Genomic DNA, 14,416 nt, shown 5'->3' with positions numbered 1-14,416 from the left:
AGCGGCCACTGCACTCCAGTCTGGGCGACAGAGTGAGACTCCAACTTAAAAAAAAAAAGTCTAGACAATGCCATGGCCTTACCAAGCTTTGGCCCCCTCCCCTATGTTGGGGGGGTGAATCTCCTCTTTTTCTCTCTCTCTTTCTAGCTTACTTTATAAATAAACTATATTTTCTAATCTAAAAAAAAAAGTCTAGACAAGTCGATGGCCACCGAGCTGCATCTTGGAGGGGGACAATGAGTTCTCCAGGGGGTTACAGGGATGGGAGGGCATGAGGGTGAGAGCTGCCCAAACAGCTTGTCTGACTTGGGTGTGGTGAGCCTTTGGTGTGGCCAGAGCACAGGATACAGCTGGGGAAACGGGTGACGGTTAGATTCGAACCATGCGTAGGAGACTGGATTCCATTTAAGGGCAGAAGGGAGCCATTGAAGGTATTTGAGCGGTAAAACCACCTAAGTGTCCATGAGACCATTTAGAAAGCCACTTTAATAGCCACACAACCAGGGATAGGGCCTGAGTGGGGATGGTGGTGGGAGGAGAGAGAAAAGCAGGGTTCTGCTCCCTGGGCCAGGTGTTGGTCTCACTCCTAAAAGTTAGTAGGGAGTTTTGAGGCCACTGCTGCACCTTTCCTTATTTAGGAAATGGCATACCCACAGGTCACTAAGCAAATGCCCATTGTCCCCAGGAGTAATTCAGCCCTGACTGGTAATATCGTCACCCTCTACACTTCATTATCCCCAAAGAAGAGGTGGTATCCATGAGTCACAGTGAGCTCTTTGGTGTGTCAGGACGTGCAGTCTTATGCTCTGCCCTGGGTAGGCTGGCCTGGTGGCATGTGGGCTTCCTCTCAACTCTAGGAGGGTGACGCAGGCAGTGGCACGGCAAAGGTCACTTGTTCCCTCTCTACTGCCCAGATGCTGGACACCAGAGAAACCAAACGGGTTGTGGGTGTTCCGTGGGGGTTTGCAGTTGGAGAAACACAGCCAGGAGGAGGCCACAGGAGTGTGCAGATCCACTGTCTTCCGCAATGGCCTCTGGTCCCCAGGACCTGTGTGTCAGCATAGGCCACATTTCTGGGCCAGAGCAGGGCTGGTGAAGGACCCAAGAGGAGCCAGCAGGGCCGGCACCAGACGGCAGAGGCCACCGCACTCAGTGCTCCAGATCTGAGCACTGGCACGTACCAGGGCAGCAGAGGCAAGGCTGGCCTCCAGGGAAGAATGCAGAAATGCAAGAAACCGATACATGAATAAGTCACTTCAACTTAGCATCGTGGGCGAGCACAGAGACATAGACCAGTTTAGGAGGGTTTTTGTGTGTGTGTGATTTTTAATGGAGTTCTGGTAAAAACCAATGAGACTAGCATACTTTTCAGCTCACCCAGCTCCAATCGCCACTAGCTCTCAATAAATAGGTGACTTGTTCTTTTCAAGGCTGCTTTACTCTTTGGCTATTAAATGGCTTTTTCTGTTCCTTTCTTTTTTTTTTATAAAAACATCCCAAGTGCAAGGCCAGACCATCTGAAGCACCAGGCACCTTCTAAAGGAGGCGTCTTAGTAAAGACCTGCCCTCCCACAACTGTGACACCAAAACAATTTTCTCCCCTCCCTGCCCACCCCAGATCCCCTGTCCAGGTGCCCGAGACATCTGTCATGCCACTAAAAGGCCGAGTTGTCAACAGGGAATCAGCCCTTGATACAGGTTTAAACATGACTTCAGATATTCTAGATGGAGACTTTTACGGGTGAGGAAACCTTTAAGACTCAGAAAATGCTGCTTTTTGCTTTTGTATTGTGGTAAAATGCGTATATATAACAAAATTTGCCTCTCGCCGTTTTGAGCGCACAGTTCAGTGGCATTAGTGACGCCCACAAGGTTGTGCGCCATCGCCACTATTTCCAAAATTTTTCATGCCCCCAAATAGAAACTCTGTGCTCATAAAACAGGAGTTCCCCATTCCTCCCTTCCCCCAGGTCCTGGTAACCTCTGATCTACATTTTGTCTCTATGTCTTTACCTATTCTAGATTTTTCATATAAGTGGAATCATACAGTACTTGTCCTTTTGTGACTGGCTTCTTTCCCTTAGCTTGATGTCTTCGTGGTTCATCTGGTTGTAGTATGTATGAGAATGTCAGGCTGAATCATATTCCATTGTGTGTATAGACCGCATTCTGTGTCTCTGTTCTTATGCTGATGGAAGGAAAGCTTCTTAATGGCTGCATGAGACCCAGGAGGGAGGAGGACTTCCATATGGGATTCCTGCTACTCACCCCTCCCACCATAGTTTGCAGGTGGCCCTTATCTGCCCAGGATCTCCTGTCGGGCACAGTCACCCAGGGTCTCAGACAGGGACAGCCGTGCTCAGCAGAAAGAATGCTAGACCAGCCATGGAGAAACTTGAATACCCATCATGTAGGCAAGACACAAGTCTTTGAACAAGTCCCCTCATTTCTGTGCCACAAGGAGATTAGATGGATGTCCCGGTTTTTCTTCCTGCTTCTTGTATTCCACATGTCCCGCCGTGATGTCCCAGGAGGGCAATGTGGCAGGAAGAGGCGAGGCAGGCCAGACTCTCAGGAAATATTTGTGGCACGTTGAATGCATGCACGAGAGAAGAATGAGCAAGTGAGAGCTGAGGGACTACAGTGCCTTTGTCTCTTGGTTAAAGAATAGGCAGGACTTCATCCAGAGGTCTAGGTGATTGGTACTTAAGTTACAGAACAATCTAAAATACGTGCTGCTCGATGCATCATTATTGTGAGTATTATCTTTTGCACCTTATGCTGAAGTGGGATTATATGACTGGGCTTCTTATCAACTCTGGTGGAGAACTCTTGGCGGCTTCCATAAATACAATTGCATAGAGTTAAGTGGATACACACAGGCCCTCTTGGTATGAATCCTCCCACCTGGATCTGTCACACGGTGTTCAAGGATGATGGCACCTCCAGGTCTGCTCTGCATATGTGAATAGACATGTCACTTTCTCCAGGGTCGTTGTCCTGGCCCTACCAGATCTACCCGGGCACAGCTTCTGCTCACAAGGAGTCTGTGTTTGCCCAAAGCACACTTATTAATCGTTTTATTAATGAAGGGTATTTTTATTATAAAATATAATTATATTCATGATGATCCTCAGAGCAAGTAGGGAAGAGGAGCTCTTTGTCCCGAACATGTCCTGGAACCTAACTGTCCCCAGGAAGAAGCACGCACAGACCAGGGACTGGCATCCTCACTTGCCAGAGAATCTGGGAGGAACTTTGGAAGTCATCTGCCACTTTGGAAGTGGCATTCAGAGTTTCAGGAAAAATGTAAAAAGCAGCGATCCCTCCTCTCAAATCAAACCTTAGGCAGAACTTGGCACACAAAGTCAATTAAGGTCTTCCAGACTGGTAAGAAATAGTTACTTCTTTTTGGTGTGACATCTCCATCCACACCCCAGCATATCGGATCCTTGGACTCTCTTCAATCATGTTAGGACCTTGGACAACTCAGCATGTGGGTTTATGGCACTGCTCTGGTTCAAGATGGGGGAAGGGGGACAAAACCCCCTTATCAGCCTTCCCCTTGCCTGCACCTGCTCCCAGAGTCCCCTGTGGAAGCCTAGGGCCTTCTGCAGTGCTGCATTTTTCAAGTCCTTTTACAGATAAGGAAGCAAACCCAGAGAAGTAAAGTGACTTATCCAGGGACACATAGACGTTTGGTGCCAGAATCAAAATTATTACCATCAAAAAATTATTGAGTCTCTGCCTTCTAGAAGCTTCTAATATAGTGGAAAAGGTGGCCATGTATCATGAGAAGATGAGTGGGAAACAGGGATGTCGTGTACTCATCAGTGTCTGATTAGCTCCACAAGGGTTTCGAGTGCATCGATGATGCCTGGAACCTGGGCTCTCTCTCCACTGAACTCTTCTAAATATCTCAGACGTGAATATGACCGTGGACCTCAGAAGTGTGCAGGGAGAGAGGGAAGAAAGGGAGAAGCTGGAAGTAGAAAAGAAGCAATAAAAGATCAGAAGAGAAAGTGATAGGAAGAAAGCAGGAGCCATGGGCCAGGCACAGTCTTCAAGCCAGCCCCAAGGCATGATGGGATCCACCCATCATGGGTCTCCAGGAGCCCTGGGGAATCCATTCCAGGCCATTTGCAGCTTTGAAGTGTCTCCATGCTGTCATGTTGGGGCTCGCCCTCTCTTCCGCAGCTGTTCATACCCGCTCCATCTTCTCCGGCCTTAACATCGAGTAGTGGGGATAGAATCTGAGTCTGCTCCAGGTTGGCTTCCAAAGCTTCCCAGTTCCCAAGATCACAAAAAGGGCCGGCTTCCGTGTTGAATATTTGCCTTCTCAACGAGCTCTGTGACCACCAGGATTCAGGAGGGCACACAGACCTCTGGCTTCAGAATTCAGGCATGAGGAGAGCCATAAGGATTGTGTATTAACACAACCAGGGGCACCTGTGTCATCAGCGCGAGCGGGCTTTGACAAACTATTGCTGTTCGTGCTCCACTTAGACGTTTCTGTAGCAACACAATGCATGCTTTGAAGGGATCAACCAAACTACTTGTTTACGTTTTTTTGTTTTGTTTTGTTTTGGTATGTAATTCTGTCAGGACATTCATGCCCTTAAAGTTAGGGCAAATAACACCGCTTTTACAATATTCAGTCAGCACATTCACAGAGCCCGTGTCCTAGATTTTTCAACAATAGGCAGCTGCCTTTTTCCTAGATTCTTGTCCAGACCCCTCCTTACTGGCTCCCTGGACCCTTTTCTCTTCTATCTCACTCCTTAAATAACCGGTCGTGAGTCTGAGCCAGTTGTGTCTTTGGGGGATAAGTAGGGGCCAGTGAACAACCCTTCTCCCATACCCAGGGGGACAAGACAACCCGAATGGACCTTTGGACTGAAGGTCACAACTCTGGTTTCCATCCTCAGCATGTTTCTCCCTGGCCTCAGTATCCCATCAGTATCCTAGTTTCTCAGGTGAGGAGGTTAATTAGATGACCTTTAATTGCTTCCATCTCCCAGAATCCAGTGTTCTAAGCAGGGTCCTGAAACTTCTGCCTGGAGATAAATTCCCGTGATGTGAAGGGGCTTTCTTCGGGGATGAGGTTTTGACAGGGCATGCATTCAGATGGGGGCTGGTGGTGTTTGTGCGTTACTGAGTTGGATCGGAGTCTCTGTTCTTCCCTCTTTAAATGCACTCCCTAGGACCACCTCCATCAGCCCTCCCCTGCAAGCATAACTCTGCTCTGAGCCCCCTTCCACCTCGGCAGGTTTGAACACCCATGTCTCCAATTCAGCACGTCTTTAACTGATGTCTCCACCTTCCTCTTCCTAAAGTCCCCACGGCAGCGAGAGGCATCACCATCCACATAGCCACCCAAATTAGAAACCTCAGGGAGGGGGCCGTGCACGTCTTCTCTGCACTGCCTCTTCCCTCAACCCCTACGTGCAACCAGAAACCAACCAAAGTACGTGCTTTCTATCTCAAATCCACCTACATCTCACCAGCCCCCCTGTTTCTACCTTGGCTAAAGCCTCTGTGGTTTCTGTGTAGATCACTGCCCCACCCCGCCCCACTCCACCCCCATCACCAGTGCCAAGTCACTCTCAGTTTCCTCAGAACAGAATTCAAGCATCCAGGCATGGCCACAAAGCCCCTAGTCATCTTGCTGCTCCTGCCTGGTCCTCCAGCCCTGTTGTCTCAACCAAATCCAATGTCTGCATGTTTGCATTACCTGGCGCTCTCCACATATCCTGTCTCTTCCACCGGAAATGCTGGCAACCCCTTCACTCCCTACACTTCCCCCACCCCCTAACCATCTTCACCCTGACAACTCTTCATCCTTCAAGATTCAACCTGGAGATCCTTACTTCAGAAAGTCCATCCACAGCCAACGAGCTTGCCTCCAGAACACCCTTCACCCATTGTACTGGAGTTATCTGTCCAGTCACCCCCCATTGCACCATGAGATCTTTGTGGTCGGTTTCTGAGCCTTTTCTTCTCAAAGCTTCAGCACCCAACACTTATGTAAACATGTTTGTGAATGCTTGGGAGAATGTTTGATTGAATGATCACTGTTGGAGGTGACGGGTCTTTCTGGAACTCCATGTGTTCTGTACCAGGGTGTGGGACCAATGTCACACGACATGAATGAAGAAATAGGCTTTATTGGAAACAACTGCAAAAGCCACAGATCAACAAGAGAAGTCACAGATCCTCCAATGCCCCCATCTCACAAAGAGATGTGCCAGGTCTAGGATGCTGCTGGGCCTATAGCAAGTCTGTATCCCAGTGGAGGGACCCTGCCTCCCCTTGGCTTTCTCTTTTTACAGGGCAAGTAAACAAGGGAAAGCAGCCAATCAATGAGGGAAGAAGCAGACTGCTTGGTGCCAGGCAGTCTGGATGGGGGGGGTACCATCTGTTTACAAGAATTGTCTGGGAATGCCAGCTTCCCAGCATATAGTGCCCCAGAGCCTTTGGGATATTGCTGCTCTCCCTGCCAGGGGCAGTAAGAACTCTGCTTGGGTGTGCTACCTCTCTCAGAAAGCTCATTGGCTAGACAACACAGAGGGAGCCCTTTCTGACAATGCAACTAATTGTACCACATTGATCATGAATGAGTGGATGAGTGGGTGGGTGAATGGGTGGGTGGATGGATGGGTGGATGGATGGATGGATGGATGGATGGATGGATGGATGGATGCATAAGTGGGTAGTGGAGGGAGGGAGAGAGGGAAGGAGGGGTGGATGGATGGACGGATGGTTGGATGGATGCATAAGTGGGTAGTGGAGGGAGGGAGAGAGGGAAGGAGGGGTGGATGGATGGATGGATACGTGATTGGATGATTTAATAGATGGATGGATAGGTGAGTAGGTGGGTGGGTGGATGGATGGATGGATGGATGGATGGATGGATGGATGGATGGATGGTGATTGGAGAGACGAATGGACAGGTTGATAGGTAGATGGATGGATGGATGGACAGATGGGCAGGTGAATGAAACTATGAAAGCAACTAGCATGCAAGTAAATACATGAAAGCACCCAATGCCTAGTGGATACCCAACTTGTGTTTGCTTCCCTCTGCTTTTCTTTCCTTCTCACGCCAGATCCAACTTTGTGGGAATACAGAAGGAGGTGGCCCTGTCATCTGGTGCTAGCCACGAAAGCTCTGAACCATCATGGGGTGGGGGTGAGGAGACTGGGGCTGGGTGTCTGTCTGACAGCTCCTTCCCCTCCCACAGACATCCCCAGGTTCCCTTGCGCCCTTTTGTCACATGTTTTCCTCTTCAACACTGCCCTGATGCACATTTTAATCTGATATCACCCGACATTTAAACACTGGACCTCCCATGTGCTGTGATTTGTTCTTGGGTCACTGCCCTGAGGTAGCCACATCCCCCTACCAACTTTATGGTGCTGAAATGTGCAGGAAGGAAAGGACTGGTCTGCCTCTGACATGCAGACCAAACCTGACCTCTGCACTCCCTTCCCACTGCCTCTGACTGATCTGGGCCTTCATTGGTATAGGGGCCAGTGGTTCTTAAGCTTCGGGGTCCCTCAGAAACACCTGGAAATTGTACTACACATCTCTAGGCTCCATAGCCAGGAGATGCGGTTCAGTAGGTCTGGATAGGGCCCAGAATTCTGCAGTTTTTAACTTTGCATCCTCAAACTGCTTCACAACAAGGCCAGTGCATCCTGAGTGTCCAGGGCATTGGGATAGAGTGAATGGGCGCGCAGGGCCCTACCTCTCCCTGCAGGCTTTCCACCAGGCTCCTGATAACCCCAGCCTCAGAGCCTCCTCCCAGCAGGCCAGGCGGGAGGAGGTGGGTCTCTGTGGGCAGTGCCCCATCTCCAGAATGTGGGTGGGCCTGGAGCACCCTCTCACCGCTGTTCCCACATGCATGCACCAGCATGCCCTTCAGCCCAGCAGGGGAGAGGAACATGGGTCTAGGGGTTTGGGGCTGGAGTCCTACTGGGGGCTGTGGAGCAGCCTGCCTGTTTTGGAGGGCCTGCACACGGATGCAGTGTGGCTGGGTGTTTTGTGGCTCCAGTGGGAGCCGGCGGAGTCTCCTGCAGATGCGAGCAGTGGAGCGAGAAGGCGTCCAGGAAGCCTTCGCCTGGTGGGACCATTAAGGCTCTGCGCTTGGGGATGGGGGGGTGGGGGGGAAAGCAATTAGTGGTGAGGGAAGAGTGAATCAGCACACAGAGTTGGCTTGCTCTAATTGAGCCAACAAGCGTGCCCTGCTAAGAGTGGGCTCCTAGGGACAGGAGCTGCATCTTGAAATGCAAAGCCCTTCTTCGGGGTGGCAGGGAAGAGAAAGATGCTCCTCCACCCCTGGGGGAAAGAAAGAAGCAGGCCTCTCCCTTCTCCACCCCGACCCAGCACCTGCCTCCGTCCTGCAAATGCTGACTATCTCTGCTGACCTTGTCTGTGTGTTTGGACAGAGGGTTTTATTTTCTCAAGAAAGAGATTTCACGTGTCCTGATCAGTGTACGTGAGCAGGTTTCCTCTGTGTAGGATGCTCTTGAAAGATCTTCAACATCTCGATTTCTTTGCGGGCTGTGTTTTCGCTCTGTCCTTTCAGAGCACTCGGCTGGTACCCTCCCCAAGACCGAGCTTGCTGTCTTCAGGGTTTGTTCCTGCAGAATCGTGGCACGATTTCCCAGTGACGCTCCCCTCCCCACCCCCGCCTTTCTCAGCATCCTTCTCTTCTGTCCTGGCGTCGTTTCCCTTTAGATCAAGGCACCATGAGTTCCCTTCTGGGAAGGTATGAGACAATGTCAATCGATTAACTAAATAAAACGTTTATAAAACTGTTTCCCACCACCCTAATATTTACATTTTAACAGAGGACCTTTGAAGACCAAAAACCCACCAAACAAAAACAAACAAACAAAAACAAAATCCTGTAATCCCAGTGGGTGGGTGGAACAGGCTGTGGAGTTGCACCCTCCCTGCTGTCCCCTGAGGTCCTGCCACAGAGAGACAGCACCCTCTTTCTTCTACTTGTGCGATCTGCTGGTTCCAAACTTTCTAAGTCCCCAACCTCACGATGTATCTTTCTCTTTTCTATTTTTGTTCCCTAGGAACGAGTGGAATATCTCTTTCTCATAATTTTTACTGTGGAAGCATTTTTAAAAGTAATAGCCTATGGACTTCTGTTTCACCCCAACGCTTACCTCCGCAATGGTTGGAATCTACTAGACTTTATCATTGTGGTTGTAGGGTAAGTATAACCGTCTTTATCTTTTCCTTCACCCTGCCAATACACCCTATTCTTCCTTCTGTAGTGATAGCATTTGTTTGTTTTCTGAATCGGGATCTCATTCTGCTACCAGACTAGAGGGCAGTGGCAGGATCGTGACTCATCGCAGCCTTGACCTCCTGGGCTCAGGTGATCCTTCCACTTCAGCCTCCCAAGTAGTTGAGACTACAGGTGTATGCCATCATGCCTAGCTGATTTTTTAATTTTTTTGTAGAGATGAAGCCTCGCTATATTGCCCAGGCTGGTCTTGAACTCCTGGGCTCCAGCAATCCCTTCACCATGGCTTCCCAAAGTGCTGAGATTACAGGCGTGAGCCACTGTGCCTAGCCTATGGCTCTTTTTGATTTGGTCTGCTAAAATCACTTTGAATTTGAACTGTCTCCAAGGGGAGAGGGGCTATTACCTAAGAGTCCCCCCTCATTAGTGCTCACCCACGTGCATACACACACACACACACACACACACACACACACACAGTTGAATCTCATTGGGACCCAGGCTCCTCTGTACCACTGAGGGTATCCCTCTGCTTAAAAACTTTTCGTTTCGGCCGGGCTCAGTGGCTCAGCCTGTAATCCCAGCACTTTGGAAGACTGAGGCGAGTGAATTGCCTGAGCCCAAGGATTCGAGACCCACCCGGGCAATTTGGTGAGACTTCATCTCTACAATAAATCAAAATCTAGCCGGGCATGGTCACGTGCACCTGTAGTTCCGGCTACTTGCAAGGCTGAGGCAGAAGGATCGCCAAAGCCCAGCAGGTCAAGGCTGTAGTGGCCGGGAGCATGCCACTGCACTCCAGTCTGGGCGACGGAGTGAGACTCCAACTCAAAAAAAAAAAAAAAAGAACTTTAGTTTCACCCTCAACCCCATCTGACCCCGCAGTTCCTCTGATCAGTTTCCCAGCTGTATCACTGAGCCGACTTGGGGCAGTTCGCCCTTGAGCACGCATTCCACAGGTGTGGGGTGAGGGTGGGTGCACACAGAGAGCTTCCAGGCCATACTGTGGTTCACAGCATGCTGGTCTATGAGGCCACATCCCATCCTTACCTCCCTACAAGTGCCTGGTTCTGCAGCCCCAAGAAACCAGGTCCTTGAGACAGGTAGGTGAAAAGGACACACGGAAGGCCAAGGTCATGCGTCACCAAACACCCTACTCCATTTAGTATAAGATGAGGCAGAGTCAATCTAGACTTTAAACAAAGCAATGCAAACAATCTTAAATAAAATGTTGGCCAGGTGGGGCAGTCCATACCTATAATCCCAGCACTTTGGGAGGCCAAAGCGGGAGGATTGCTTGAGTCCAGAAGTTTAAGACTAGCCTGGGCAACACAGCGAGGCCTCATCTCTACAAAAAAGTTTTTTAAACTAGCCAGGCATGGTGGTATGCACCTGTGGTCCCAGCTACTCGAAAGGCTGAAGCAGAAGGATCGCCTGAGCCTAGGAGGTTGAGGCTACGGTAAACAAAAGATTGTGCCACTGCACTCGAGCCTGGGTGACAGAGTGAGACTCCCAACTCAATTTAAAAAATTAAAAGTCCGGGCACAGTGGCTCAAGCCTGTAATCCTAGCACTTTGGGAGGCAGAGGCGACTGGATTGCCTGAGCCCAGGGGTTCGAGACAAGCCTGGGCAACTTGGTGAGACTTCGTCTCTACAATAAATAAATTTTTTAAAAATTAGCTGGGCGTGGTAACGCAAGCGTGCCTGTAGTTCCAGCTACTTGGAAGGCTGAGGTAGAAGGATCACCAGAGGTCAATGTTGGAATGGCTATGAGCGTGCCACTGCATTCCAGCCTGGGTGACGGAGTGAGACTCCAACTCAATAAATCAATCAATCAAATAATTTAGAAACTTCCCAAAAAGATTCTCCGTGAGATATTTGTATCTAACAGGCTTCCATACCCTGGTGATACACTGGTGAAACACAGTTGATAATATCCCAACAGCACATCTGTTTTATAAGGGGGGGGTTCTATAGCAGGCTCTATTTCAAGAACAAGCCAGCGCCTCCCACTGGTCCTTTGTTACTTTGTCCCCAGTGAGTGCCCAAGTGGCAGTCACCTTGTCCTTTCTCTCCTCTGGAGTCCTGACAGTCTTCAGTGTCAGGGCCAGAATGTCAGGAGGCTCTTATCCCTGGGACCTATGATTGGCAAATCCTTTGGTGCTATCCCAGCAGAGACTCAGCCATCGTGGACCTCTCCACGGCACACGCCATCGAGTGTCTCGTGGGACCGCCTGGTCTTTACTGCAGGGAATAACGTGGGAGTACGTCAAGATCATTTGCAAGTGATTTCCTTGTCTCTGGCCATCTGGGTTGGCTCATAAGGGCTGTTTGGAACTGAGCTAGGGTTTCTTCTTTGTTGCCGTGTTTTGCCTGGCAATGAATGATGCACTTTGACCACACGTGAACATCAGGGATATGTGGGTGACACGGGACACTCTAAGGACGTTAGCATTATCAGCCAGGTAGGGGTCTGGCTCAGAGCACACAAGGTACCAGTGCAACTACGGGAGAGATTCTGCTGCTGCTTTTCACACCAGAATAAACAAGAGTCACTCCACAAATGCCATGAATTAACTTGGTGAACCACAGCCAGGGTCCTTAAGGTGGGTTGTTTCAAACGCCCGGAATCCTTTTCCAAATTCAGCATCTTTCTCAAGGCCTCAGTCTTCTGGGAGCCTTTCCCAGCACATGGAAAAGAGCCTTGAAAAGACATCTGATGTTTCTGGGATCAGCAGAGGAACGAGGGAGACTTGCCGGGATGGATTTTGTGGAGTCAAAGAAGCCACGTTTGGGACCGAGTTGGCATTGACTGCCCGTGCTGTGTGCCAGGCGTGGCCTTCACCGAAGCAAGGGGGGTGGAGACAAGGAATATGAGGTAGACCCCAAACGGGGCCCTGGGGGAGAGGGGCTGGAGGAGGTGCCGGTGCCCGAATTGCACAGGGAGATGGCGCTTGGGTGCATTTCTGGCCCACACTTTGGGCTTCATTCCTTAGACTGTTGCTTCTCCCCCCAGCCAACCCATCTGTGGGGTCGGCCCAGATTCCGGGCACATCTCCCCAGAGTCTAGGCCTTGAGGCTGACGAGGAGAGGGAGGCATCAGGATTTGGCGCTCCTCTAAAAGATGCCGCCGAGTGGCTTTGTACACCCCGGAGGTCATGATGCTGGCCCTTGCTCAGCTTGTGATTCACCGTGACCCTTTGTGTTTTTCCCCCTAGGAGCTCACGCTTGGCCATAGTTGGCTCCCAGTTTCTCCTCTCCTAGGGGCTCTCCATCCAGTCCAGATCAGCCCATCTTATTAATTAGAAAAACTGTCCCCCATCCCCAGAGGGGGTGGCTCACCGCCTCTCTTCAGCCTTGCCCCTTTTCCTGTCCCCTTTATCATATTAAATGGGTACCCCTCTGCTTCCCTGTGTTTATTGGGAAATTCGGCTCTGCTCTCCTCGACCCCTGCTCTGTAGCCAGTCAGAGGGGAGAGCTTCCCCTGGCGCCTATAATTCAGAGGGGATCTGCTGCCCGAGTACCAGGCTGAGAGCCCCCTCTCATCTCTGGATCGCCGTTCTGGTGGCATGTGACAAGCAGCACGTCCTACCTCCCCCCGACCCCCACCAACCATCCTGCCACATTTCCTTATTGAAGCAGAGGGGTCTCCCTGGTGGGGAGGAGGAATTGCTGAGTGAACCTGGAGGGACCGTGGGGGCTTCTGGGAGCCACCTCCCCCGACCCTGCCCAGAAACGGCAGCATCCTCAGCTGGTCCCCTGCTCGAGACATTCCGCTCCAGCCACCAAGGCTTTGTGATGTCCCTATCTCCCTCATAGCATGGTGGCCCTGCCTCTCCTATCTTCTGAAGCCTCTAGAGCCTCACTGTCCTCTTTGTCTACAAGCTCTGCTGCCTGGCTACAGACCTGCCAAACACACCTCCTGGAAAATCCCCCACCAAGCATCCACGTCAGAGCCCAACCCTTAGGGAGCCGTGAGCACGGAACAGTGGTTTCATCCTTCCATTGTCTCACTGAGGAAAAATACACTGGCCACTCCAAGCCAGAAAGAAAATCTCCTAGGCCCATGTTTTAATTGTCTATCTCTTCAAAATTAAAAGCAGATAGATAATTAGTAAACTTATTAAACTGTGGCTTTAAGAGGCTGAGGCAGGAGGATCGCTTGAGGCCAGGAGTTCAAGACCAGCTGGACTCCATCTCTACAACAAAATTTTTAAAATTTGCCAAATATTGTGGTGCATGCCTGTAGTCCCAGCTCCTGAGGAGACTGAGGTGGGAGGATTCCTTGAGATTAAGAGTTGGAAGTTGCAGTGAGCTAGGATTGCACTACTGTACCCCAGCCTGGGTCTCAACAGAGTGAGACCCTCTCTTAAAAAAGCAAAAAAAAACCAAAATGAATGGCTGGGCATAGTGATTCATGCCTGTAATCCCAGCACTTTCAGAGGCCAAGGCAGGAGAATTGCTTGAGTTCAAGACCAGCCTGGGCAACATAGTGAGACCTTGTTTCTATTAAAAAAATTATTTTTGTTTAAGTAGCCAGGCATGGGGACATGCACCTGTATTCACAGTGACTCAGGAGGCTGGAGTGGAAGGATCCCTCAAGCCCAGGAAGTCGAGGCTATAGCGAGTAACGATCATGCCACTGCACTTCAGCCTGGGTGACAGAGTGAGACCCCGACTCAAAAAAAAAATTAAATTAAAAAACAATAAACAATCTCAAGCCAGAGAAAAGGTTAAAAGACAAGAAAGTTGTCTGATCTCCGCCCCCCTCACTGAATCTTAACTCTGTGAACATCTTGTACTCCGATGAGCATGTTGCTTTCTTCCAGGAAATACTGGGAACAAAATCTCATTTGGACTTGAAATGTTATTGGACAAATTTGCAAAATGGTCTTCATTTCCTCAGGTTTCAGTGGTCTAGACTTCAGTGGAAAGAGCATTTCTCTTGCAGAAAAAGGAGCCCAATCTCCCCATCCGGGCGACTTCTCCTGGGCTTCAAGGCATCACCAGCTAACACAGGAAGCCCTCACTTTGCTAAGCTGAGGAGACAGAATCACAGCGTAGAGAGAGATTGCAGACACGGTCTGGCCAGGGCTATCCAACTTCTCTAAGCTACAGAACCCCCTGTTCAAAGTCTTACCCCGAGT

General features: G+C 50.1%; 1 protein-coding gene across 1 annotated transcript in view; it reads left to right on the top strand.

Annotated features, from left to right (window-relative positions):
* The window catches only part of CACNA1C (calcium voltage-gated channel subunit alpha1 C), a 636,553-nt gene that overhangs the window by 358,670 nt on the left and 263,467 nt on the right, over positions 1 to 14,416 (top strand). Inside the window, exon 3 of the mRNA XM_021711663.1 lies at positions 9,094 to 9,233. Coding sequence (XP_021567338.1) covers positions 9,094 to 9,233 — 140 coding nt within the window. The remainder of the gene's footprint in view (positions 1 to 9,093; positions 9,234 to 14,416) is intronic.

The sequence above is a fragment of the Carlito syrichta genome, unplaced genomic scaffold (assembly GCF_000164805.1).
Source record: "Carlito syrichta isolate Samal-C Ts95f unplaced genomic scaffold, Tarsius_syrichta-2.0.1 Scaffold302444, whole genome shotgun sequence".
Lineage (NCBI taxonomy): Eukaryota > Metazoa > Chordata > Mammalia > Primates > Tarsiidae > Carlito > Carlito syrichta.
Note: the sequence above shows the minus strand (reverse complement) of the source record. Positions and strands in the feature narration are given on the sequence as shown.